Source organism: Cherax quadricarinatus, chromosome 44 (assembly GCF_038502225.1).
Source record: "Cherax quadricarinatus isolate ZL_2023a chromosome 44, ASM3850222v1, whole genome shotgun sequence".
Classification (NCBI taxonomy): domain Eukaryota; kingdom Metazoa; phylum Arthropoda; class Malacostraca; order Decapoda; family Parastacidae; genus Cherax; species Cherax quadricarinatus.
Window position 1 is genome coordinate 19,157,026 of NC_091335.1, and position 23,316 is coordinate 19,180,341.

Genomic DNA, 23,316 nt, shown 5'->3' on the forward strand with positions numbered 1-23,316 from the left:
TTCCCAATATTGTCTCCCATACAACATCTCTGAATTCTGAAACACTTGAAGCAATCTCTGAATATATTGCAGAGACCAAACCATCAATGGACACTGATCCACCTTCCGCTCTTTCTCTCTCCTCTGCTCCATCTGCGCAACTCCTTTCTTCACAGCGCACCGTTCCTTCGCTGCTTGAACATTTTCCACTGCCTCCGCATGTGGACTTTTCTAACCCTCCTAGTCCGTAGGAACCCTTACCTGCGGATTTCAAGTATCTTTATCATTGCCATTCATGGCCTTTTTACAGTGGAATATACGTGGCCTCAGGGGTAATCGGGGTGAGCTTCAGATGTTACTCTCCCAGTTTGCCCCTGTTGGTGTTTGCTTACAGGAACCAAAATTACACTCTGCTGTTATTTCTCACATCTCAGGCTATAATTTATTGTATTCTTCAGATCCTTTTCCTGATGGGACCTTTAATGAAAGTGCCCTTCTTCTCCGCACTGATATTCCGTACCATCAGCTATTTGTTCATACTTCGCTGCATTACACAGCAGCCCGTATCCACTTACATAGGTGGTATACGCTCTGTTCTTTATATCTCTCTCCTTCTCGGGCATTATCTATTCCGGATTTTGCCTTCCTTGTTTCGTCATTACCGCCACCAATTCTGTTACTTGGTGATTTTAATGCCCACCATTTCCTCTGGGGAGGGTCTCACTGTGATTCCCGTGGAATTCAGTTAGAGGCTTTTCTTGCCACCCACCCCCTCCATGTTTTAAATACAGGTACTCACACCCATTTTGATCCTCGGACTCATACTCTCTCTTGCATCGATCTCTCAGTTTGCTCTTCCTCCGCCGCATTAGACTTTACTTGGTCTGTTCTCCCGGACTTACATGACAGTGATCATTTCCCAATCATTCTTACTTCCCCTTCATATTCGCCACCTCTTCGCACCCCACGCTGGCAATTTAATCGGGCAAATTGGAACCTTTACTCACACCTGACTGTTTTTAAAGAGGTTCCTTCTTCGTCCTCCATCGATGAGCTTTTACACCTCTTCTCATCCTCCGTTTTCACCGCAGCTTCTCATTCTATACCCCAAACTTCGAGCAGGCATTCTCAGAAATGCGTGCCTTGGTGGTCTCCTGCTTGTGCTCGTGCAGTACGTTTGAAACGCGCTGCATGGGGCAGGTACCGGTACAATAGAACCACAGAGCGACTCCTTGATTTTAAACAGAAGCGTGCGATCGCTCGCCGTGTCATCCGTGACGCTAAACGCACTTGCTGGCGAGATTATGTCTCCACCATCACCTCTGCTTCCTCTATGAGTGCAGTCTGGAAAAAAGTACGAAAACTGAGTGGTAAATATTCTCCTGACCCGGCTCCTGTTCTGCGGGTTGCCGGTGTTGATATAGCAAACCCACTAGATGTTGCCAATGAAATTGGCAATCATCTGGTCCGTATTTCTCAGGGACTCCATCTATGCCCCTCATTTCTTTCCTCAAAGTCTGCCAGAGAGTTAGCACCCTTGGACTTTTCTTCTCTCAGAGAAGAACAGTATAATGTGCCTTTTACACTTCAAGAACTGGAGGCAACACTCTCAGCTTGTCGATCATCGGCAGCTGGGCCCGACGACATTCATATTCGTATGCTACAACATTTACATCAGTCAGCCCTTGCAGTCCTATTACGCCTTTACAATCTTATTTGGTCACAAGGAGTTCTTCCACAGCTGTGGAAATCCGCCATTGTTCTCCCTTTCCGCAAACCAGGCACTACGGGACATGAAACCTCCCACTATCGTCCCATTGCTCTTACCAGTGCAGTTTGCAAAGTAATGGAACGTCTAGTAAATAGACGTTTAGTGTGGTATTTAGAGACACACAACAGTCTCTCCACTCGTCAATATGGCTTTCGTAAGGGACGTTCTACCATAGACCCCTTACTGCGCTTGGATACGTATGTTCGTAATGCCTTTGCGAATAACCACTCAGTTATTGCCATATTTTTTGATCTTGAGAAGGCATATGACACAACTTGGAGGTATAATATTTTAGCCCAAGCCCACTCCTTAGGCCTTCGAGGCAATCTACCATCCTTCCTTAAGAACTTTTTAACTGACAGGCATTTCCGTGTTCGGGTTAATAATGTGCTCTCCCCGGACTTTATCCAAGCTGAAGGTGTCCCCCAGGGATGTGTTCTGAGCACAACACTTTTTCTCCTTGCTATTAATGATTTGGCCTCTAGTCTTCCATCAAATATTTGGTCATCACTCTATGTTGATGACTTCGCTATTGCCTGTGCAGGCGCTGACTGTCACCTCCTTACAGTTTCTCTCCAGCATGCAGTCGACCGTGTTTCCAATTGGGCCACCACACATGGGTTTAAATTTTCCAGCACTAAAACCCACCAAATCACTTTCACTAGACGCTCTGTCATCTCTGATCATCCTTTGTACCTCTATGGCTCACGTATCCCTGAACGTGATACAGTCAAGTTTCTGGGCCTCCTCTTTGATCGTAGGTTATCCTGGAAACCTCACATTACCTCTCTGAAGGCAACTTGTCACAGCCGGCTGAACCTTCTTAAAACCCTTGCTCATCTTTCGTGGGGAGCTGATCGTCGAACCCTCCTTCACCTACATTCCACCCTTATTTTATCGAAACTTGATTATGGTGACCAGATCTATTCAGCGGCATCTCCTGCTACTCTCTCTAGCCTTAACCCCATTCATCACCAAGGATTACGTTTATGCCTTGGTGCTTTTCGCTCTTCCCCTGTCGAAAGCCTCTATGCAGAAGCGAACGTTCCATCCTTATCCGATCGCCGTGATGCCCATTGCCTGCGCTACTATGTACGCTCTCATGATCTCCGCAATCCTTCCATTTATAGAATGGTCACTGATATTAGTAGACATTCTTTATTTGTTCGCCGCCCCTGCTTACTCCGTCCCTTCTCTCTTCGCCTTCATTCGCTCTTGTCTTCTCTTCAACTACCACCTTTCTATGTACATGTAGCATCACACTTTTCCCTACCCCCCTGGGAAGTTCCAGCTGTTCGAGTCTGTTCTTTCTCCCTCCCTTGCTCGAAAGCCCAACTGTCTACGGTCGCTTCCCGCTCTCTTTTTCTTGACCACTTTCACTCTCATTCTCATGCCATTGCTGTGTACACAGATGGCTCTAAGTCTTCTGACGGCGTAGGATTCGCAGCAGTGTTTCCGGACAGCGTCGTACAAGGGCATTTACTATCTTCAGCTAGTATTTTTACTGCTGAATTATATGCCATCCTTACAGCACTTATCCGTATTGCATCTATGCCTGTGTCATCATTTGTGGTTGTCTCAGACTCCCTTAGTGCTTTACAGGCTATACAAAAATTTGATACACCTCACCCCTTAGTCCTCCGTATCCAACTTTGGCTACGCCGCATCTTTACTAAGCATAAAGATATTGTTTTTTGTTGGGTCCCTGGTCATGTTGACGTACAGGGCAATGAACAGGCAGACACTGCTGCGCGGTCAGCAGTACATGACCTACCAGTTTCTTATAGAGGTATTCCATGTACGGACTATTTTGCTGTAATATCTTCCCACCTTCACACCCGTTGGCAACAACGTTGGTCTACTATGCTCGGCAACAAACTTCAGTCTATTAAACCGAGTATAGGTTACTGGCCGTCTTCTTATCACCAGTGTCGAGGTTGGGAGACTACTCTCTCCCGTCTTCGCATTGGCCATACTCGTCTTACTCATGGATATCTCATGGAGAGGCGTCTTGCTCCTCTCTGTGAGAATTGCCAAGCTCCATTATCAGTCAGCCACATTCTGTTGGACTGCCCACTTTATCAACGAGCACGCAGAATTTACCTCTGTCGTCGTCTTCGCCCCGCTGCTCTCTCTTTACCTTCCCTTCTCGCTGATGGACCCACCTTTCATCCGGACTCTCTCATTGACTTTTTGACAACGACTGACTTACTCCACAAATTTTGATACGTTCAGCCCTTTCTACTTGTATCTCTTGCTACCCTCTACCCCCGTACTATCCCCTGCCCCGCTGTTTTCTGTAACCTGCTGATCATCCCCCCTCCCTTCTGCCATCCAATTCCCTTGCTTCCTTCCCTACCCTGCAGCGCTGTATAGCCCTTGTGGCTTAGCGCTTCTTTTTGATTATAATAATAATAATAATAATCAGGGAAACTGGTTAGCCAGACTTGAGTCCTGGAGGTGAGAAGTAGAATGCTTGCACTGTAAAGAAGGGGTTTGGGATGTTGGTTGTTTGAAGTGACATCTAAACTGTCGTATCTGGGCGTCTCTGCAAAGACAGTGATTATGTATGAATGGTGATGAAAGTGTTGAATGATAGTGTAAGTATTTTGTTCATTTTTGGTCACCGTGGCTCGGTGGGAGACGGTTGACGTGTTAAGAAAAATATGATATTTTTATTGCAATAAAATACTCAGTGTATATATTTAAATATTTTAATAAATTTTCATCTTGGCTGATATACATGCACAGATAGCTTTTCAACTGCCATTCCTTCATACAGTAAACATTTTTCCCTATGAATAATGTATAGTACTGTACCATATTACCTATAAATAATCACTGCTTATTATTAGGATTATGACCGATTTTTCTCTTACAGATGCAGGATGTTAGTGACATCATTCTTAACTGTGCATCAACTCACTGGGGGGACCGAAAGGAAGGCCTGATGGCTCTTCAAGCATTTTTGCGTGGTTCACACATGCTTACTGGATCAGAGCTGAAGAGGGTCACTGAAATCTTCACAAAAATGTTTATGGATGCACATACCAAAGTCTTTACTTTATTTCTTGACACACTGATGGAGTTAATCATGGTACACAAAGCAGACCTTGGAGACTGGCTCTATGTTCTGTTGACACGTTTGCTTAATAAATTGGGCTCTGATCTTCTAGGATCAGTACAGACCAAAATTCACAGAACTTTAGACTTAGTAAGGTGAGTGTATGTAAGCTTCTGAAATTTTTTTCTTGGAAGATACAAATAAAATTATTATTGAGATTTATTTTAAATCAGAATTTGTTGTTTGAATTCATTTTTTCCTTATGTAGTATACTGTAATGTTTTCATCCTTAATGAAAGTTAGGTTTTAACTAAGTATAACATATTTACTAAAGTTTTTTTTATCAACAAGTCTTTTGACATTAACAGTTTAATGGGAATTTTAACTGATAGTTATTTTAACTTGGTATGAAAGTACTGTATTTTATTGTAATGTGCATTTTATTTAAGTTTATGTTTTTTATTTTTTATTTTTTTCTTGGTTGTTAGCATACATGTTTAGTATTTTTTTAACTGTTGCAAGCACTGAAGGAACTACCAAGTCAAAACACTCTTCATATCACAAAACTACCTACCTACATTACAATGACCTTTGTTGTGTGAAATATCTCCAACCCCAGTATTATAGCAAAAATCAAACGTGTTGAAACACTGTTATGGCTAGTGTGTGTGTGGTACTGCAGTGGTTTTTCCCAAGATGCTCCTGAATGGGATGTATTGTGAAAGACTAATTGCTACTTGTATTTTTAGCCAACTTTTTTCTCATGTGATATTTTTAACTGCTTTTTATTGAAATAACTTTGTTTCCTTATAAAAATGGGAGAGTGTAATGATAATTAGTGCACTCTAATGTAGCTTAGAGCAGCTCACATAAGTGATGCATTAATCCTTTTGGTGTCGGTCCCTTTATATAACAGCTTTGAAACCATTGTCGGTCCCGTAGTACAACACTATGAGCTCAACTCACTCAGATGAGCTGCGAGTTGTAAATTTGGGCCTAGATATGAGAGAATGGGTCTATGTCGTAAGTGTGCACCATATAAAAGAAATCCTGCAGCATTCAGTGCATAATGAGATAAAAACTGTAACCATGTTTTTGGTTTAACCCTTAAACTGTCTAAACGTAGATCTACGTTTGCTCGCATACCGCTCCGAACGTAGATCTACGTTTTATTTTTTCATTCCTTCAAATTTGGCGCGATAGGCCTGAGTTGCCTAGACATGAGAGAATGGGTCTGCACCCTCAATTTGCGCAGTATGAAAAAATTTGGGGACGCCGGGGTATCACGTGGTAGCACCAGTTAGTTTCAGCTCCTTGGGTCAACATCATGGCAAACCCCCATGATTCGCTCACACCTCATCGTATTAACACTCGACTGTTCATGGACAGTGAAACAGAATGCAAGTTTAGTGGATTTGGCAGTGATTTGGCCACTAATGAAAGGAATTAGTGAAACTATTGATGACAACCCAGATTACCCTCAGCCCATCACCTCTGGGGTGGCCACTGTGGCTGATGTGGCCAGTGTGGCCACAACAGACCCTCAGCTCAGGACCTCTGGGGTTGCTAGTGTTACTACCCAAAGGCAACTCCACAAAAGGAAATTATCATTTTCTTTGCGTTATGGTGATGACAATAGTGAAAGTGATATAAGTGACAATGATGAAATCAATTATATGCCCATGGAGAATTCATTGAGTGAATGTGATTATCATTATTCCCCAGTGAAACGTACTTTTAAGCGGCAGCGCCTACGTTCAGGCAGTGTGCCATGTGCAGTCGGTGGCAAGGGTTGTGGCAGGTTACGATCCAAAACCCCAGCAACTGATAGTGATAGTGATCATGAAGGTGAATATGCTGGGATGGAGGAAGAGGGGGGTGGCATGGTGCCTGGACCTAGTGGTGCAGTGGGTGGGAAGCAAAGGACTGCCCGGTACTGTCTCAGCCTTGTGTTGCCTTCACTCCTGTCCCTCCTCCTGCTCCCCCACGCCCCATGCCACAGGTCCACTTTGCACCATGTGACCGCGAATGGAACTGGACAGAAAGTACACCATTCATGCCACATCCTTTCAATTCTGATGCCAGTGGAAGTGATATCATGCCACACTGTTCCATCACAAATGAGTCTGCAGAGTTGGACTATTTTCAACTATACTTTGATGAGCCGATAATGAACCTGAGTGTTACCCGGACCAACATGTACTACCAGTATACAATGGACCACACATGTTTCAGAATCGTCACACCTGCGCAGATGGAAAGATACAGCTGTGGCTGAAATGTACTTATTCCTTGGCACTGTCATGCCTATGCCACACACGTATAAGAACAATGTAACACAGTACTGGTCCACAGACCACTTCATCAGCACTCCAGTCTTCCGTGACCTTCCCTGCAGCAGATTCACTATGTTGCTATGAATGTTGCGCTTCTCAGACAGGAATACGTCAAACCAAAATGACCTCCTATACAAAATCAAGGAGTTGTTTATGTATCTGAAGTAAAAATTCAGTGCCTACTTTTATCCATTCAAGAATATTGTTGTTGATGAGCCCTTGATTCTGCTCAAGGGATGCCTGTCATTCAAACAATATATACCAAGCACATGTAATCGCTTTGGTATAAAACTCTGTTATGTGTGACTGTAAGATTGGTCTTGTGTTGAATGTCATTATCTACACAGGGAAAAACACACTCGACAATGCCAGGTGCATGTTGGGCATTTCTGGTGATGTTGTTCGCAAGATGATGCTGCCATACCTTTGCAAGGGTCATACATTGTTCACAGACAACTGGTATACAAGCCCTATGCTTGCTGTATTCCTACATGTGAATAATACTGATACATGTGGAACAGTGAGAAAAAGTAGAAAACACATGCCATTGGCATTTCATGCCAATGACATCATGGCACTGATATGGCATGACAGACGGGACGTGACATTGCTGTCGACCATCCACAGAAACGAGATGGTACAGACAGACAGACTGAGCAAGCTCAACAATTAACCTCTTGTAAAGCCAGCTGTTGTCATCGCCTATATGAACAGTATGCGACTTGTCGACAAGTGGGACATGAAGATAGGGTTTGTTGACAGTGTGTGCAGGAGTCGCAAGTGGTATATAAAAGTGTTTTTCCACCTTGTGAACATTGCAATGCTCAATGCCTTCAACATGTATGAAATAGACAGGGAAGCAACAACGATAATCGGAACTCACCCTCAATGTCAGCAAGCATATAGCAAAAGAGTATGGCACCACGCCTATACCTCCCACTGCATAGCAACCTGTCACCCCACAACCAGAGGAAGAAGTGCCCAACAGAATAATCCCTAACTGTCACTGCTTGATACCAATACCATCTACTCCAAAGAAGTAGTACTCTCAGAAAAAGTGTGTTGTGTGTGCTTACACTACACAGCGACCCCAAGTGTGAAAAGAGACACGATTCATATGTCAGCAATGTGGGGTGGCACTCTGTATGAATCCATGCTTCTTGGAGTATCATACAGTGGTGGACTTCTAGAAACATAAATGGAACCTGTAAATACCTCGTATATACATGTAAACAATAGTACGTGATTGAACCAGGTGTACAAATTCATCTATCAGTGTGAATATGTATGCTTGTGACAGTATGATTACTAATTCATTACCAAACGTTTGTCTCTCAACAAGAATTGGCTATGAAAACAAAAGATCTGCAACAAAACATTATCATCATAACATGAAAACAACAAAAAATAGAAAAGAATTGGAAAAAACGATAAATGTTTATTGTTTCGGCAAGCGGCAGTGCTCCATGTTGCCAACATCTCCTCATTTAGTACCAACTTTGTGGGCTTATATCTGGGTAAGTACTGGCCATAAAATTTTTTTTTATCCTGTAACATTTATAAAAATGCACTCATTTGAAAAAAAAAATTATTTTTCAAAATATTTGGAGTACTATGCGAGTGAACGTAGATCTACGTTTGGACAGATTAAGGGTTAAAACAGTGACTTTGCATTGTATTTTAGTGTCTTTTTTATTGGTATATTCTCGGTTTGATAGAATAGAATATATTCTATTGTTTGATAGAATAGAAGATATGTTACAGAAATAGAGATTATTTTAATTTGTTTCAGGATTAAAATTGAAATTGAGTTCAAGTTAGCGGAACTGTTCGATTTTGCCAGTATTCCAGAGTACACAAATGACGTCACTTTTCTAATACGCGTCCAACTGGCCAGTCTCATATGCATTTATTTATGCACTGATATTATTTATACAATTATTACAATAGTGCAGTAGTCTGCATGACAGTAAATCTTCTATTTTTTTGTGTGAATACAAATTCAAAATGGAAAGTAAGTGTAATATAAGAGGGGCCTGGAGATGTGACTATTGAGCAGAGGAAATGTTTTTTTAGTGCCAGGAATGTCTTCATTGTTTATTCTAGACCCTATTTTTAAATTGGCAATTTTTTAATTTTGTGTGAAATTTGCTAACTCCTATTTCTGATCACTTTATTGGGTAGTTGAATAGGTAAATGGGCAGTTTCTTGTACTTACTTGATAGAATAGAAGGAGAAATAGCTATGAGTTTTGTTGACTGGAACAATGAAATTGGCCAAAAAGTAGGGTGCAAAGTGGGTGAAATCACTGATGCGTAAATATCGCTGAGACCGCTGACTTTGTAAGAGCGGATTTCCATAAGTTTTCCACCAAATTTCCTACATTTGGTTTTTTACCATCGGTAAAAAGATTCTCTACCGTTTCATAAGAAAAAACTGAGCAAGGGTCATGACCCTGAAAAGGTTAAATCTTATGATCTACTATCAGCTAGACTAAACATAAGGAATGTCAGGCCCTGAAATCTAATCCAAGCCAAGGCATGTTTTGATTGACCCACATGGTAGTGTTTTGTATCTTATTCCAAAAAAAATGTTAGAATTGTTTGGGAAATTTACTTTGTGTAACTAATGTACCTATGTTTGGTCTGGAGTTTTTTTCTTCTCTGCAGCTTGGACTGGGGCCAGGCTTTTCTGCTGATTGTCTGTTCAGCTAGGCTGTTGCTAATGGTGGCCATCACATCCTGGTTAATCTGGCAATGGTGGTGGTAGTCATCCAATTTCCTTTTGTAAATCTGTACTCTTTTTTTCCCAGCAGTATGATAGGGTTAATTGGGGACCAGTGTGGTAGGTGTTACCAATGTGTGAAATAGGTGGTAGGTTACTAAAAGCAGTAAAGAATTATTATGTGGATAGCAAGGTTCAGGTTAGGGTATGTAGGAGAAGGGGATTATTTTCCAGTGAGAGTAGGCCTTAGACAGGAATGTGTTACCATGGTCATGTAAATACATGGATGCTAGGATGTTGAGGCAAGGTATGGAATTAAAAGATAACTAATTTGTTACAAATTGGTAGTTACTACAGTTGCTTTGTGCTGATGACATGGTTCTTTAGGAAGATTCTGAAGAAAGGTTGCCAAGCTTAGTGGAGGAATTATGGATGGTATGTAAAGAAAGGAAAAAGTGAACACAGGAAACTGCTAGATAAAGAAATGAAAAAAAATTGGCAGTGAAAGAATTGGTATCAGGTTAGGAGGAAATGTGATATTTGGGAGTCTTCATGAGAAAGGAGAGAAGAATCCTTCTTTAAGTCATGCATGTCATAAAAGGCAACTAAAATGCTGGAACCAAAGGGCTAGTAACATCATCTGTATTAATTACTAAATTTAAAAAGAAAAACATTTTAAAGTTGGGATGTTTGAATCTGTGGAGACAAAGAACATTATCCTCAGATTAAAAAATGGGGAATGTATTGGATTATAGTGGTACCAACAGTCTTATGTGGGGTGTGAAACATGGGTTTTGAATTATTCAGTGAGGAAGAGACTGGAGGCAGTAGAGATGTATGTCTCAGGGCTGTGTGTGGTGTGAATATTATGTAGTGTGAATATTTGTTGTTTGGAGATTGGAAGGTGGTGTTGGGGTTACTGAAAGTATTATCCAGAGGGCTGAGGGAATGTTGTTGAGGTGGTTTTGAAATATAGAAAGGATGGAGCAAAATAAGATGACATGGAAGGTATGTAAATCTGTAGTGGAGGGAAGGTGGGGTAGGGGTTGTCTAAGGTAAGATTGAAAGGAGGGGGTATGTGAGGGGCTTGGACATTCAACAGGTGTGTGAGAGCATGAAAGACAGGAGTGGAAGCAAGTGGTATTTATGACTTGACTTGCTGCTGGAGTATGAGCAAGGTAATATGTATGAAGAGATTCAGGGGAAACCGGTTAACTGGACTTCAGTCCTGGAGGTGGGAAATACAGTGCCTGTACTTTGAAGAAAGGATGTGCAGTTTAGAGGGGCATCCGAGTTGTAGTATCAACACACCTCTGACAGGACAGTGATGGTGCGAGTGATGGTGGAAGCATTTCTTCTTTTTTCCGGTAACCTTACCTCAGTGGGAGACAGCTGGTGTGTTAAAAAAAAAATCCACTTCCTCCATACTCCCTCCAGTCTAATATCCATTTTTGTTACTCTGATCACCATGCTCCTCTATCTGTTCCCGTTTAATTTGCATCTTTTAATTTTTTTTTTTTTTTCAAGAAGTCGGCTGTCTCCCACCGAGGCAGGGTGACCCAAAAAGAAAGAAAATCCCCAAAAAGAAAATACTTTCATCATCATTCAACACTTTCACCTCACTCACACATAATCACTGTTTTTGCAGAGGTGCCCAGAATACAACAGTTTAGAAGTATATACGTATAAAAATACACAATGTATCCCTCCAAGCTGCCAATATCCCAAACCCCTCCTTTAGAGTGGAGGCATTGTACTTCCCATTTCCAGGACTCAAGTCCGGTTATATAAAATAACCGGTTTCCCTGAATCCCTTCACTAAATATTAACCTGCTCACACTCCAATAGCTCATCAGGTCCCAAATACCATTTGTCTCCATTCACTCCTATCTAACATGCTCACGCACGCTTGCTGGAAGTCCAAACCCCTCGCCCACATCACCACCTTTACCCCCTTTAGATACCTTTTAGATACCTTTTACATACCCTCCTAAATTTGTCCAGAAGAACTGTGTCATTGGCAAAGAGCAATTGTGACAACTCTGACTTTGTGTCAAATTCATCATCTTGTAATATTACATATCTTCTTTTACATTTCCATCTATAAATATGTAAAACAACCAAGGTGGCATTATGCATCCCAGTCTAAGTCCTATTTTTGCTGTGAAAGTCCCCCATCTCTCCTACATACATTAACCTGAGCCTCACTCTCCACCATGTTGCTTTCCTATCCACCCTCTCATATGGCTTTTCTAAATCTGTTAGTGCTGCAAACAGCTTCTTACCCCTATCTGAGCATTGTTCACTTGTTTGTTTTACTATAAACACTTGGTCTACATATCCCCATTGCTGCACTGCAATCATTTTTCTTATCCTTACCTCTCCAATAATAAATCTGTTGCACACTTTACACAGTGTACTCGACAGGCTTATCCCCCTATAATTTTTATATAATCGCTCATCCTCTTTTTTTTTTTTATGCAAAGAAATTACGTATGCTCTCTGCCAGTCCTTAAGTACTATCTCTTCTTTCCTATATACTTCGAATGAATACATCAACCACCCCTATGCTGCATCCCCACCTGCTGTTAACTTCTCCTTAATCCCATGTGTCCCATCTGTTGTACTGCTTTTCATTCTGCCCACTGCTTGATGCACTCTGTCGCATTCATGTCTGGCACCGAAATATTATTCTTTCTTCCTCCTTGCCCAAATTATGGAATTATTGCTACCTTGTCATCATTAATATTCAACAACTCTTCAAAATATTTTCTTCTTTCCAGTGTTTCCACTTTTCTATCTAACATCTCCCTTCTTTTATTCAACTGCCAAGTCCATTTGCTCTTCAGGCTTTCCTCACTTTATTGATCTCTCTTGGGCTTACTGTATTCTTTAAATAATAGGTCATCTGACATTATAATAACCAAGCCTTTTCTATGTTCCTTTTGATCTATGAGATGGTTTTACTGTTTTTTTTTTTATCTAGTGCTCCATTTGAGATCTTCATTCTTTCTATATGTGAACAGTTGGAATTTGTCATTACTGAACTTCATATCCTTACATCTTCTTGCACTTTACCAAAGACGTGTTGATAATATCACTCGTTGAATTCTGACATGCTGTTGTCTGAAAAGCCAGACCTCATGTATGGGGCCAGAGATTCAGATCTGGCCTATTGCCTGTGTATGTGAATCTGGCTCATATCTCAATGATAGGACCTTTAACTCATGGGTGAAGTGAGACTAGGCAAGTCTCTTAACTCCTAGCAGTATGTAGGTACATGATAGCTATTCTAGGTTGCATCCTGAGAAATGGTAGTACTGTGCACCTTAGATAGGGCCAGACTTTGAAATGAGCTGAGGTCAGATAATGAAAATAAAAAAAAATACGTGTACAATCCATGGACTAGAGGTTGCCCATTCCCGAGTTAGGTCAACTGGTAAAACGTGAAGGTAAATTATTTGATGTTAATGACATTTTCTCTATGTGATTTTGAATTTGTATTTGGATACTGTTTTTGTTTCGACTACAGCTGAGAGTACTGGTACATACACATTGTCAGTTATATTGTTGATTCTTTACTCTGCAGTAGCTCATGCTCGGTTCTTGTTAACACGTTATGTTCTAAACGGATTTACATTGATGTAATACACTTTTGTTTTAGTTATATTTTAATGTTTCTCATTAATGTATTCTGCATACATACATAACAAATTAGCCTTTATTCTTTAGGATTAATTTTTGTTTTTGTTCATTAATGTAGAAGCTCTTTGTGTTAGAAAGTAAAATGAATATATAGGATGTTTTCTTAAAAGTTAAAGCATTTATCTTGTCTGCAAGCTATATGTGAAAATAACTGATGGTGTACATAAATGCTATGCTATACTGCAACAAATGTCAATGAAGACATAGCTGATATGTAGAGATCATCAAAATCTTTTCTTCTTTATATATTTCAGTATTTTGTAATACTCATTAATATTGTATATTTTTTTGTTACAGAGACTCATTCCCATGTGACCAGCAGTTCATTGTTATCATGAGATTTCTTGTTGATCAAACACAGACACCTAATTCTAAAGTGAAGGTGGCAACCCTCACATATCTCAAGTGTTTAGTTGATGTAATGGAACGAGGAGACTTTACTGCATCACATGATACTCCTATGGCCTTAGCTAAAATCTTAACTTGGACTGCTGACCAAAAATTCCTTGATATTCGACGTGCAGCTTCAGCTGTTGTCATCGCTATGTTTAACTGCAATATCACAGAATTTACTGCACTTCTGCAACAGCTTCCTCCAGCCTGCCAGAGCACTGCATCACAAATCATACAAACTCATTTAAAAAGAGCCTCCAGCCTTGATGCTTCACCCTCATCCTTACCTCCTCGTACCCCACCTAGTGCAGGTGGAACTCCTGTTCTTCAGAGCCCTAATACTTCTCTCCCACGATCACATCGACCTTCACGATATAATACTATAGATTTCGACGACACAGAAAATCTTAATCCTGAAGAAGTGTACAGGTGAAGTCCCAAATGCCAGTTATATGGTTTAGAAATATTTTTAAGCTTTGCTATTCCTTTACTAAACAGTACTTCATCATTACTCCTTTGTTATAGATCCATGTTAGTAACTTGCACAGTATTTCAGCTTTTCTTCATGATTATATTCCTTTGATTTATAGTTTTATCAGTAGTGTCCTTACTGTTAGCTTCTGAGCTTGATGCTTTTATTTGGTTTATCCTCCCTGCCATCTGGTACGTGTCCTTTCTTACTTATAAATATACTAGCGATTCTTCTCATCAGCTAATTGCATGCTTCTTGTTATTTCCTGTATGTTGTTTCACCTCAGTGTCAACACTTAAACCTTAATTAGTTATCTTCTGATGTGGTTGTGAAGTAGTTTTGATTTTGTCATGATCTTAGGTGCTATGTCAGCTCCTCTCTCTACCTGAAGAGCCATTTGTCTTATCTGCTAGCTTAACTTTCTCTGGAAGTGGATTTGATACTTTTTTCCTATGCATTTAGTATTCCTTAACTTTGTTACTACATATTTTCATCAGTGTTTTTTTCAGCCTGATGGTTGAATCATGGTTTCTACTTAATACCTTGTCTGTTTCTTCACGAGAGTTGCTTCTCTGCCCTTTTTTCTTTTTCTCCCAACAAGTCGGCCATCTCCTACCGAGGCAGGGTGACCCAAAAAGAAAGAAAATCCTCAAAGAAAATACTTTCATCATCATTCAGCACTTTCACCTCACTCATATATAATCACTGTTTTTCCAGAGGTGCCCAGATACAACAGTTTAGAAGCATATATAAAGATATATAACATATCCCTCCAAACTGCCAATATCCTAAACCCCTCCTTTAAAGTGCAGGGATTGTACTTCCCATTTCCAGTACTCAAGTCCGGCTATATAAAAATAACCAGTTTCCCTGAATCCCTTCACTAAATATTACTCTGCTCATACTCCAACAGCTCGTCAGGTCCCAAAAAGCATTTGTCTCCATTCACTCCTATCTAACACGCTCATGCACGCTTGCTGGAAGTCCAAGTCCCTTGCCCACAAAGCCTCCTTTACCCCAGTCCCTCCAACCTTTTCGAGGACAATCCCTACCCCGCCTTCCTTCCCTTATAGATTTATACGCTCTCCATGTCGTTCTACTTTGATCCATTCTCTCTAAATGACCAAACCACCTCAACAACCATTCTTCAGCCCTCTGACTGATACTTATATTAACTCCACACCTTCTCCTAATTTCCACACTCCAAATTTTCTGCATAATATTTACACCACACATTGCCCTTAGACAGGACATCTCCAACTGCCTCCTCGCTGCAGCATTTACAACCCAAGCTTCACACCCATATAAGAGAGTTGATGCCACTATATTTTTACAATTCCCTTCTTTGCCTCCATAGATAACTTTTTTTTAATCTCCACATATACCTCAATACACCACTCACCTTTTTTCCTTCATCAATTCTATGGTTAACCTCACCCTTGTTAAACCCATCTGCTGACACGTCAACTCCCAATTATCTGAAAACATTCACTTCTTCCATATTCCCTCTTTCCAATGTGATATCCAATTTTTCTTTATCTAAATCATTTGATAACCTCATCACCTTACTCTTATCTATGTTCACTTTCAACTTTCTACCTTTGCACACCCTCTGCACTTTTGGTTGAAAATTTTCACAGTTTCCTGGTAAAATTAATTACCTCAATATACACGAGTCAAAAAATGCCTAATTCCTTCATGGTCGTCTTTCCTATGCATCAGTAACTTTGTTTATCCCCTTTCTCTTTTTTTTTTTTTTTTTTTTTTTTTTTTTTTTTTTTTTGTATATATTTAGTTTCCACATTTGTCAGGTACCAGTGTCAACACAGTAATAGCTTTCTTCACGAGGTATTTTATGTTTCATTTTTTCTGTTGATCTCGTTAGAGATGTAAATAAGCACCAGTCTCACAGGTTCTGTTCTTTCTTGATGAATGGTATTGTCAGAGATAGATAGTTGGTATCCGATTTGAAAATGATCAGTTTAGAGGAGTGTAATTTTTTAGTAGGAGTGTGTAAATTTTTAGTAGACTTTGCAAATTCCTTGCCCACAAATACCAGCCTAAACCCTGCAAGCATGCCCACATTGGTAATTTCCTAAACAACTTTGTTTCATAAACACGATGCCCTCATGAAAAATACATGTATAGTACAGCCTCTCCTCACTTAACGACGGAATTGTGTTCCTGAGACCACATCGGTAAACAAATTTGTGGCTAAGTGAGGAGCATACTATAATGCTAGTGAGTTTGTGTCAACCAACTTTGATATTGTTTTAATTTCACCTTTGCACCATTTATAACATTTCTTACATACTATTTTTAAAAATTAATACAGTGTGCTGTATATTGTAATAAATAGAGTAGAGGAAATCAGCTCTAATATATATTATTTAGGTATGCACACTGGTCAGAGAGCTGGTCGTAAGCTCGAGTCATCGGTAAACGAGTACATCGCTAAGTGAGGAGAGGCTGTACTGTAACGTTTTTAACACTGACCATCCCCACCAAGGCAGGGTGAATCAAGAAAGAAGAAACTAGTTTTCCTTCTTTTTACATTCAGTAATTTATACAGGAGAAGGGGTTACTATCCCATTGTGTCCGGCATTTTAATCACCTCTTATGATATGCACTTCTCTCTGAATTAACACTTGCACAATGTAAATGATCTTTGTGTGTATATTTTTACTAGTGTGCAGTGAGTGCTTTGTGGTTACCTAAGGTTACTCTTAAGTTTTGTCATAATAAGATACTGTTAATAGCCAGGTTCTGCAAATACCTAGCTTTACTTATGAAAAGTATAGTACACTAGACCCTTGGTTACCAGCCGTAATCCATTCCAGAAGGTCGGCTTAAATCCGAAAAGGCCGAAAACCAAAGTAATATTTCCCATAAGAATTAATGTAAAAACAATTAATCCGTTCCAGACACCCAAAAATATTAACAAAAAATACATTTTTTAAAGATTAACTATAGTTTTATATACAGAAAGCAATGAGAAATAAATGTAAAACACAAATGTTAATGATAAATGAACATTACATACCTTTATTGAAGAAGGCGAGGAGGGGAGAGGGAGTTGGGAATCCACCAACATGAGGACTTCAGGTATCAAAACCCTCTCTAGCATTACTTCCCTTCTTTGTCATTTACTGCCACAGTACATTCATTACTTAAAATATTTGTAGTCTTTATGTAGGGTGAGACATGAGTAGTATTTATTTGTAGGAAGTCAGTGTAGGCAGCAGCAGATGTAGGTACACGTATGTAGCATCCCCCCCCCCCCCCATCCCTGGGTGACACTACACAGCCGTATTATTACCATGTTCACTGAGTGTAGTCATTTCTAACAACTACCTTTAGATGCCATCATAAACAAAGGGAGAAGTAATGAATAATTCATGCCGAGAATTGTAAACAAATGCGTATGAAGGGCGGTGACTGGGCCAGATGCCAGATTCACAGTTTTCTCTAATGATGAATCAGAGAAAAACCTAATGTTTACTCTCTGCTCGACTCACCACTCAGTGGCATATAAACATTGCATGTTTATATGCTATGTAATGTGTTTCTTATATAATTTTGAAGAAAATATCATAGATGGATTAATGAGAATATCTATATTAACCTAAAATGAGACATTTAATGTGCCCAAGAGTGATTATTATTAAACATACATCGCATATAAACTTGGCATGTTTTTATATACTATGTAACATGTTTCTTTGGGCCCATGGTGGATTATTTCGCAGTTGCACTCAAACAATTGCAAAAAAAAAAAAAATAGATTATAACAATATGTTTGGATGAATACATCATGGAGTGGTGGGCGGACACGTCCTATACAACCGATTTCCGAGTTGCTGGCTGAAATCCAGGATAGAATTTCGGCCAAAAACGCTGCCGAAATCCGATTTGGCCGTTATCCGCACCGGCCGATATCTGGGAGTCCACTGTATTATCATTATTTCATGAATTTAAAATGATTTAGTTTTGGGTTTGTAGAATTGAAAGTAAACATAAAATTAGGGTAAAAATTAAGTTTATATTATCAGACATTTTATGAAACTTGAAATATATAATTTGCAGATTCAGTCCTTTAGATTCTTTCTTTGACTTTTTTATAGCAAATTTACCTAATATGCATTTTTTTTACTGATCATTTTTTTCTAATTCCTGAAAGTAGTTCATATCCTAATTTTTCAGTAGACTTGCATAAAATATTTTAAATATGAAATTATTGACTTTTATTATGTTATAAATGTTGATTTTTTGTTCCTTTCCACAGAAGTCTAAAGCGCACAACAGCAGAGATTCAGAACTATAGTTTTGACTTAGAGAGTCTAGAGAAACACAGGGACTCTACATCACAGGTACTAAAACTCTGATTTTTTTTTTTTTTGTTACATAAACAAGTATATACATTGTTTTTTTTTTAAACAGTTTGAAAATAACAGTATAATTATGAAATGTAATACAGCAAACATTTTCTCTTCTTTAAACTAATTCCTGTTTTGTGGTAGTAAAATTATATAAAAAAAAAAAATTAACATTTTAATGGAAATGGAAAATTTCACGTATGGTGAAAAGTCTGAATTTAGAGATTTTGCAAAGTGAGCTTTAGAATTTTACAAAATATTTTTAATTAAATATTTCTAGAAATATTTTCTTAGAGAAAATGTTTATTTACCTTTACTGAATTAAGTTTAAGAAATTTGGCATAAATGTTTAAAAGTCATAAATTTGAAGATCCTTCCACATTACAAAGTTTATTTTCAAAACTTGGGAGGATTGTGTATATAGGAATTCTGAATAAGAGACATTGATTTATATTATCCATAAATAATGATGTTTATGATTTTAATTCTTAGGATTCTGGAATAAGCCAATTGTCAGCTGGTGGTGGTGATATTCGGAATATTGAGGCAGTAGATGATAAACATTGTGAGGATACTAATGGTATTCTTTCGGGAAGATCCTCGAGTGTATCTTCTCCGACACATCGTCAGCTCTCCATGATGTCTGATTCCTCAAGGAATGGCTTGGACACCCTCACAGATGATGATTTGGGTAGAGGTATTTTTTTGTTTGGCTTCTTTTGTTATGTTTCCCTATATTTATTCTATTTTGCCTGCATGATTTATTCTCATTTTATTATAATTTAGATTTTAAGTTCTTTTACTTTAGTGTATTATATTGAAAAAGGCTTAATATTCCAGCCAAAATTATAGATGGGATACTGACACACAGCAGAGGTGGGCTAATTTACTGTATCTGTGGTTCCTAACTACTGCATATTAAATTTATACCATAATAATGTACACTGCCTATCTTCAAATCTGTGGTTTGTCACAAAATTTGGAGTTTATTTCTGGAGCAGATACACTTAACTGTAACTGTACCACAGGTAACCTGTTTTCTTGGCTTCTGAAAGATAGATGTCACATTGTTTCACATTTTATGTGCATGAGAATATGCATATTGTTTGAGAGTAGAAATTAAGAATGTGTGGGCTTTCCAGGGGTATAATTCAGTAAGCTAAGGAGGGATTGTTGAGATGGTTTTTAGAATTTAGAGATGGAAAAGGATAGGATGGAGGGTAAAGGATGTTGAACTTAAGGGGTGTGAGTATTCAGCAGGCTTGTGTGAGTGTGTTAGATAAGAGTGAATGAAGAAAAGTGATTTTTAATGGACATTCTATTGCAGTATGAGCAAGGTAAATTTTGTGAAGGGATTCAGGGAAAACTGGTTAGCTGGACTTCATATCTGGAGGTGGGTAGGGGGAGTGCCTGCACTCTGAAGTAGGGGTGAGGACATTACAGCCAGAGGATAATCTGAATTGTGATGTCACCACACTTCTGGTAGAGACAACGATTGAATAAATGATGGCAAATGTGTTTCCTTCTTTGGATCATTCAATTTTAATGTTATAAACTATATATGAAACAGTTCTGAATGGAGATTTAAGACAAATTTGTTTAAATAGGAGATGGACAAGAAAGTGATGCTGAGGTAATGTCAGGAGTAGTAGCAGAGCTTGGCAATGCTGAAGAAGGTCGCTCTGCAGAGAAGCGTAGTGCTTTGACTAACCTTATAAGGTTGGCACGCACTGGGTCTACTCTTGTATGGAATGAAAATTTTCGTGCTGTGTTACGATTGCTATTAGAGTGTCTTACTTGTGATGATGGTGGTCAGCGAGCCCTGGTGCTAGCAGTACTCACTGAAATGATGAGAAGAAGTCCACTAGTTCACCACTTTCTTAGTTTTTCTGAGCTCATCATTCTCAGAGTACTTAATGCACATGCTGATAAAGAAAAGGAAGTGCTCCGTGCAGCTTCGGTAAGCATTACTTCTGTATTCACCTTTGTTATGGAATTAGCATATAATAAAGTTTAACATTGCGTTTTTTTTTTTTTTTTTTTATAAATAATTGGTTCTTTCCATTGACCTTGTTTAATTTAATAACTCTGCATGTCAGGTATGTGCAGGTACTGTAGCAGAGATACTTCCTCCTGAAGTGGTGATTCGTGTCTTAAAGCCTTTGATTCAGATGGGCGAGTATCCAGTCAACCAAGCGGCCATCAAAATGCTCAATAAGCTGGTTGAGGCTCACCAACCATCTATTGTGGCTGCAGCTATGCCAGAAATAATGCCTGGATTGATTAAGGTAAGTGAATAAATTCTTTAACTTTGAGTATCCTTTGAAAACCTTCAGTGCTGCTGCTCTAGTTGAAAACTAAAGTGAGTAATTTGTAAAGCTTGAACATTAAACAATGATGTCTAATCATTGGAAAATCAGTATTTAAATACTTAAAAATGACAGTTGTCAAGTAGTATTCATTTGGGAAGGAGGATTAAAATGTTTTTAAATTTATATTTTGTTAAGATAAAATTTTTTTGATTAACATGATATGGGGTTTGTGAATGATGAGGTTAATCATGGATAGATAAGGGAAAATAGATTGAGTGTTGAGACACCTGTGGAAAGAAACTAGTTCATCAAAGGAAGCCAAAAAGGAATGTATCTCAGTATAGTGTTACCAACACTTCTCTGTGGGTGTGAGGCATGATCTTTAAATGTTGCAGGGAGGAGGAAACTGGAGGCAATGAAGTGTTGTGTATGAAGTCAGTGTGCATTGTGACAATTATGCAGAACATGAAGTGCATAGGAATTTCATTAAAAGACAGTTTTGGGGTATGAAATTTATAATTCGGATGGTGGAAGTGGGGTTGTTTTGATGATTTATTCAACCCTTAAACTGTCCAAACATAGATCTACATTTGCACCACTAGCGCTCCGAACGTAGATCTACGTGTTTTTTTTTACATTTGAAAGCAAGTATAAAAATGTACATCTACGTTCTGAGCGCTAGCAGTGCAAACGTAGATCTACGTTTGTACAGTTTAAGGGTTAAGATATGATGGAGGAGGATAGGTTGACTCGGAGATTGTATAAATCTGGATTGGACACTTGTTTGAGAAAGGGTTGGAAGAAAGTGTAAAGGTGATTTTGAGTTGTAGGGGCTTGATCAACCAGTAGTCATGTGTGAGCACCTAAGATAAATGTGAGTAGAGTCAGGTGCTTTTTAAGATTTTATGTGCTGTTAGAATATGAACAAGGTAACATTTATAAAAGGATTCATCCTTCCCTCCAACCAATCCTGGGACATCCCCTACCCTCCTTACTCCCACCTCAGATTTGTGCATGTTCTTGGTCAACCTTGTTTGCTTCCTTTCTCAATGCTTCAGACCATTGAATTGTACATTTTATATTTCCACACATTAATTTCTATTCATCTTATTCTCTGCATAATATTCACACCACACATTGATCTCAAATATGACTTCACTATCTTTGGCCTCCTCCTTTGTATAATGTTTGAATACAATGCCTCACCTCCATATAAAAGTGTTAGTAGCACTATACCCAGGTTCCTCCTCCTCCTCCTCTTTTTTTTTTTTGTCTCCGCTGATAAATTTTCTTTTTTTCCCACAGATGCCTGCCTCAACACAATACATACCTTTTAACCCTTGTCTATTCTAGGATTCACTTCTTATCTCATACATCCGTCTGCTGTCACGTCCACTCTCAAATATCTAATTACATTTACTTCTTTGCTTACCTCTTTCCAATCTGGTGTTCAGTCTTTCATTGCATAGAATTTTTCTTACTTTCATCACTTTCATCAGATTACTTTTCTATGTTCAGTTTTAATTTCCTCCATAAATCTTTGCAATGTCATTTCTGAATCCCCCAAAAGAATTGTCCTCAACAAAGAGCAACTGTAACATCTCCCATTTCATCAGATTCATAATCAGCATACACTAGGGCCATGCTTTATGGTGTTCCGTTAATACGATGATTTCAAATCATGACCAAAACTTGCTATATGGTGAACGATCTTTCAAATACGGTGCACCCCACCTGGTTTGTTTACATTCTTCGTGAGCTCCTCTCTCTATTATGTCTGGAAACTTTCCAGAATTTCAAGTGTTTTGAAGTTATTGCATATTTTATATGTACTTTGATAATTATACATATTTATGTGTACTTGTACCTAACTACTCTTACACACTATGCTGGCATGCAGGTACACATTAAAATCATGAAGTCTCTCTCTACTCTTAACGTAATACGTAATCTCTTGGGCGCATTAAATGTTGTATGTTACGTTAATATAGACATTTCCATTAATCCAGCTTTGATATTTTTTCAAATTATATAATGAACACACTACGTAACATATAAATATGATAAATACACCCCACAGTAGAATAAATTAACATAAATATGAGATGTGGCAGCCAGGTGACTTGTAGTCTAACATCAGAGAAAATGTGTCACTATAATATTACTGGGGGTAACTAGAAAATT

The 23,316-nt window shown here is 38.9% G+C and overlaps 1 protein-coding gene across 15 annotated transcripts in view; it reads left to right on the forward strand.

The window, feature by feature from the left end:
* Positions 1–23,316, forward strand: part of chb (chromosome bows) — a 788,037-nt gene that overhangs the window by 752,482 nt on the left and 12,239 nt on the right. For 14 of the 15 annotated variants that reach the window (XM_053789056.2, XM_053789064.2, XM_053789065.2 and 11 more), the window contains 6 exons: positions 4,632–4,969; positions 13,877–14,401; positions 18,730–18,814; positions 19,313–19,517; positions 20,428–20,780; positions 20,920–21,108. In XM_053789056.2, the coding sequence (XP_053645031.1) occupies positions 4,632–4,969; positions 13,877–14,401; positions 18,730–18,814; positions 19,313–19,517; positions 20,428–20,780; positions 20,920–21,108 (1,695 nt within the window). The remainder of the gene's footprint in view (positions 1–4,631; positions 4,970–13,876; positions 14,402–18,729; positions 18,815–19,312; positions 19,518–20,427; positions 20,781–20,919; positions 21,109–23,316) is intronic. The other variant, XM_070094157.1, reaches the window with a different exon arrangement.